The following is a 4,942-nucleotide window of genomic DNA, read 5'->3' on the forward strand; positions in this document are numbered from 1 at the left end:
CACACGTACCAAGTTTCTATGGTGTTGACTGTGTCATACCACTTTCCTTTCTAAGGTGACATTCTAAACATCTTGAAATTCGTGTTTACTGCACACCACTTACTGCTGTTTAATATTGTTTGTTTACAGATATCTAGAAAAATACATCTTGTAGTGTACGATTAATAAATATATACCACTACTGGTACAACACATGTTTAATATTTCTGTTTACAGGTATCTATAAAAATGCATCTTGTAGTGTACGATTAATAAATGTATACCATTACTGGCACAACACATGTTTAATATGTTTAGTTATTGTCGGAAAGGAAGCACGCATTTTGTGGTATACGACAAGGCTATATAAATACATATCGCTATTAATAGAACACAGATGTTTAATACTTCTGTTTGTTGTCTGTGAAGTAAGACACATCTTGTGTTTCGTGATGCATAAGGATAAAGGATCGCAAGGCAGAGGCTAATGTAGTGACACCGAGTGTAAACTAGCTCTGTGTTTTCAATGAGTATAAAGCGTCACCGAGTAAAGATAAGTGCTGGAATCTGAAGAGTTAAAGTTAAATGTTGTGCAAATTTACGAAATGATGAATCAACAAAATCAAACTGATAATCATCTATATTCGCATGAGCAGAACCTCTTACACAATTCGTGTCTGCACACCACGTAGCTGGACCCACGTACCGGACACAAATAGTGTGCAGAGTGTTTGGCTTGACTTTAGCACTGTGTGGAAAATACATTGAGAACATTTGTCTTTCATCCATCTGTACCTGTGTTGTAGTGTTCAGTTCAGTTAAGATGGTATTGTTCTCATCCATCAGTCTTGCAGATATATCATAAGATTCTCTTTTTCCACTGTACGGACCATACAACATGAAACCACGAAGTCTAATCGTTTTGTTGCATTTGAATGCTATAGCATCATCGCTGTCATATTTACCCCAAAACAAGAGATTTGTAGTTTTAAATCGATACACAATTTTCTCTTCCTTGTCATGATTCCGTGGTTCTGCACAAAATCCTTCAGGCAACCTATCGGGACAAATGAAATGATGTAATATGCCGAGTTGTTCCGGCAGCGTTAGAACTCCACTAGGATCGACGGTTTTCACAACGAACTCCTGGGACAGACTGGGAAACCGAACATGTTTTACAACTAACCCAAGAGCTTCTCGTTTTGCTTCCGGGGTGACAGCTGTACATTGTTTCTGACACTGACGTTCTGCCCAGGTGTTGATGGCAAGGAACACATCTTCCTCATCAATGTCAAGGTCGTCTGACTTCACTACATCGAGGACAGACTCCCGAGACAGATCCAAGAATCCCGGTGATTCCAGGACCGAGGTTCCATTTTCATTGATGAATTCCATCGCTTTCCCACACAGCGGCTTCTCGTCAAACAACTTCGCTTGTTCCAGTATCACGCAAATATTATCGGGTGTCATGGAGGTATCCAGGAACCTGAGACATTGGTCTTGTAAGTTTACAGTGTTGTACTTTTTAGCCAGGTATAACACGTGCATGACGCTGTTGGGCTCCACCGTGATATCATTGGTGTACAGAAATCTACAAAAATATATAGTGATCAGATGTTGTTTACATTTCATTATATAGGAAGAGAGAGAGAGAGAGAGAGAGAGAGAGAGAGAGAGAGAGAGAGAGAGAGAGAGAGAGAGAGAGAGGGGAGAGATAGAGATATGGGTGGGTGGGGTGTGGAGTGATTGATGTATGGATGGAGGGGATAGAGAATCCAGAGAGGGAATGTAGGGTTCCGCAATATATAGCGATGTCGCGGATATCGTGACGACCTAAATATATAAAACTGGCCTCGGTGGTGAATATCTAATCCATCGATTTTAGGCTGGTAGGTACTGAGTTCGTAGCCTGATACCAGCTCTCTACCATATTGAAAGTTTTCGGCTCATTGATGAGGTGCAAAGCAACTACATCAACTTCTCTCTCACTAACGAAACCCATACTTGACTGAATACAAATACGGCAAAATGTTTTAATGAAATAAGAATAAACTATCGACATATGAATATGAAAGCGAATGAAAAACGCATGCGATCTAAATGTGTTCTGACATTATCCCTTATTCTAGAAAATGTAAAAACAAATTAATGAGGTTGATTACACTGGAGCAGTGACTAAATATATGTCACGTACCTCAAAAACAGGCGGAAAATCTCAGCATCAACATCCGGGATTTCGATCTCGCCAGTCTCAGCCATTGGACCACACAGCATGGTGGAGAACACGTGACTGCGACTGATTAACATAAACCTGTGGGCGCGAACTGTCGTCTGCTCGGCTCCAACTCTAAACGTAACGTCACAGGCGATCTCGTGTTCCAACATGTACAGGTTCGTCTCTGCGAATTCTTTCCCCGACTGCCAGTCTTTGGTGCTCATTTGTGACGTCATATTTCGTAGTTAGATTCAGGTACAAACGCACTTCAACTGAAACATTAAAATAAAATTGTTCAAAGGGAGTCAACTCAAACAAGAGCCTTATGTGTTGGGAAAATGTATACCCCGACCACCAACACATACTGACACTTTAACAAATGAAAAACGCATAATTTTAGAGTTAATAAAAAACATGATTATTTCTGCTAACTGGGGGCAGCCACTTTTTTCGTTTTTGTGACGTCCGGTGGTATAGCTTGGGGCGAAGTGACGTCAGCTCCGTCCACCTCCTCTATGCATAGTGTAGACAAACGCCCTAGGTTTTGACAAGGCACTTCGCTTTCATCAACCTGACTTGTAAAACAACATAAATGACTTGATAGTATAATGAACTATTTAACTAAATATATTTCAATTAGCATCAATAGAAAAAAATGGAGTTATAGTATTTTTGTCTTTTAAAACATCCAAAGACAAAATGCATATCATTAGGCCTATTTGAAAGGTACGTTCGAGCAGAAACGACCATTCACGATACCCAAGTGATAATTTTCTTTTCGTTGGGACTACGTAATTGGTCTGTTTTGTGATTTTAGATGGGAAACTCTACTTAATCAAGGGTTTTACATAATTACTTACAGTAATAAAGCAGGATGGCTGATAATGTTCATTACGATTTGAGGGGTGTCCACACGGTTGTCACACAATGCCCTGTGATCTTAATACAAGAGGCACGTCTTTTTAGTGTGTCTAGACACAGTGTCTGAAATAGGACGGTAGAATAATACACCAGTAGAAAATAGGTTATGCACACATTGTGAGTCTAACGAAATTGGTGATGAATATCATTATCTATTCACGTGTGCCTTCTTTACTAAGTCTCGAAAAACACTCCTAAAACAATATTATTATGTGAACCCCAGTACCCTAAAATTTCAAGAGTTAATGACTAGTAATAAAATAGGTGTCCTAAGAAAAGTCAGCAAATTAATTAAAGACATTAATGATAAATTTAAAAGACCTTAGCTATTTGTATCAATATATACCACATCACTCGAGTTAAATATGCTTTATTATTATCATATCACAGATATCCCTATTTTAATAAATCGAAATATACTAGTACATGTATAACAAATTATATAACGAATTTCAATTATTCTACTATACCTAATATTATTGACTTATTGTATATATGTATTTTTGTTATGTCCACTCGTAGGTATTTATATAATTTAACTATTCATATACTATAGTATTTACTATTTAATGTTCTCCTGTAAACCCTGTCCTGTCTTGTCACATATTACATAGTATATTATGTAATTATTCATGTTTCCCTATATGCCGTTGTCTAACGGCCTAGGGGGTGTAATAAAGTTATGTTCTGTTCTGTTCTGTTCTGACAGTCTAAATATACACCTGCCAATCAGGAACCACAGGTATAGGCCACGGAAAGAAAATACCAATTAACCAAGAAAACACTCCGACGAATAAACGTCATTTTCCAGCATTTCAAACGAATAAATGTAATTTTCCAACATTTCGGGTCAACTCCAGTGTATCTGAAACCTCTATACTATACACGAATAAAGGTCATTTTCCAACATTTCACACGAATAAAGGTAATTTTTCCAACATTTCAGGTCAATTCCAGTCAACACCTGAAATATTACATCACAGCTCACCTTATTGTATTGTAGAGAATTGGCTATAGTAAACAAAATTCCTCACCAAGGAGTGTGATACCCATTTAAAATCAAAGCTGAAATGACCCTGAAAAAAGAGCTGAAACCTAAATAAAGGTAATTTTTTACTATTTCAGGTCAAATCCAATGATATATTTTGTGAAATTTTAAAAATAATCTGACCCCCCAAAACACACACAAAATAATCAGATTAAAAGCTGAAAATCCACATGCCAGTTGATCATATAATTTTACAAAACAATAGAAAAATTAATTTCTAAAAATATAGGAACCCTGGCCGAAACATCGGTGGTTGCAAATTATACCGGGGTGCGAAACCCTCCCGAACCTCTTCTTTCTGCTGCACCAACCATCTCTATCGAAACCCACCCAAACAAACAGAATAAATACCGATCTAATCTAACCGTCAGTACGTTCATTCATTCATTCAACTTATTTTTGTGCTTATATCCAATTAAGGTTCAAACACGCTGTCATGGGCATACACATCAGTTATCTGGGCTGTCTGTCCAGGGCAGTGGGTTAGTCGTTAGTCGGTTAGTGGTTAGTGAGAGAGAAGAAGGTGTAGTGGCCTTGCATCTACCCACTGAGCCCGTAAGAACTCGCTCTGGGTTGGAGCCGGTGTAGCATTTAATTTGCAATCCCCAAGAATATGCACTCCCCAGTCAATATTATAAATATAAATCGCACTCTCCCCCCCCCCCCTCCAGTTATTAGTATACGTATAACACGCACTCCCCTTGCATTATTTGCACTCCCCTAGTTATTATTATACATATAATATGCATTCTCCAAGCACTATGTTTAAATACTGAATA

At 38.1% G+C, this 4,942-nt stretch overlaps 1 protein-coding gene across 1 annotated transcript; it reads right to left on the reverse strand.

The window, feature by feature from the left end:
- Window positions 1-211: 211 nt before the first annotated feature.
- LOC121377710 (BTB/POZ domain-containing protein 2-like) lies at window positions 212-3,488 on the reverse strand. Its single transcript, XM_041505794.1, has 3 exons — window positions 3,055-3,488; window positions 2,174-2,466; window positions 212-1,570 (listed from the first exon to the last, which is right to left on the reverse strand). Exons 2-3 carry the CDS (start codon window positions 2,428-2,430, stop codon window positions 520-522), a joined length of 1,308 nt encoding a protein of 435 aa, XP_041361728.1. The 5' UTR covers window positions 2,431-2,466; window positions 3,055-3,488; the 3' UTR covers window positions 212-519.
- Between the last annotated feature and the right edge of the window lie 1,454 nt (window positions 3,489-4,942).

This window comes from Gigantopelta aegis, chromosome 7, assembly GCF_016097555.1.
Source record: "Gigantopelta aegis isolate Gae_Host chromosome 7, Gae_host_genome, whole genome shotgun sequence".
NCBI lineage: Eukaryota > Metazoa > Mollusca > Gastropoda > Neomphalida > Peltospiridae > Gigantopelta > Gigantopelta aegis.

Bases quoted from the DNA above. Each gene is read 5' to 3' on its own strand.
- LOC121377710 (XM_041505794.1), bottom strand. From the start codon at position 2,430: ATGACGTCACAAATGAGCACCAAAGACTGGCAGTCGGGGAAAGAATTC. The intron at 1,571-2,173 runs GTACGTGACATA...ATATTTTTGTAG, and splicing joins ATTTTCCGCCTGTTTTTGAG to ATTTCTGTACACCAATGATA.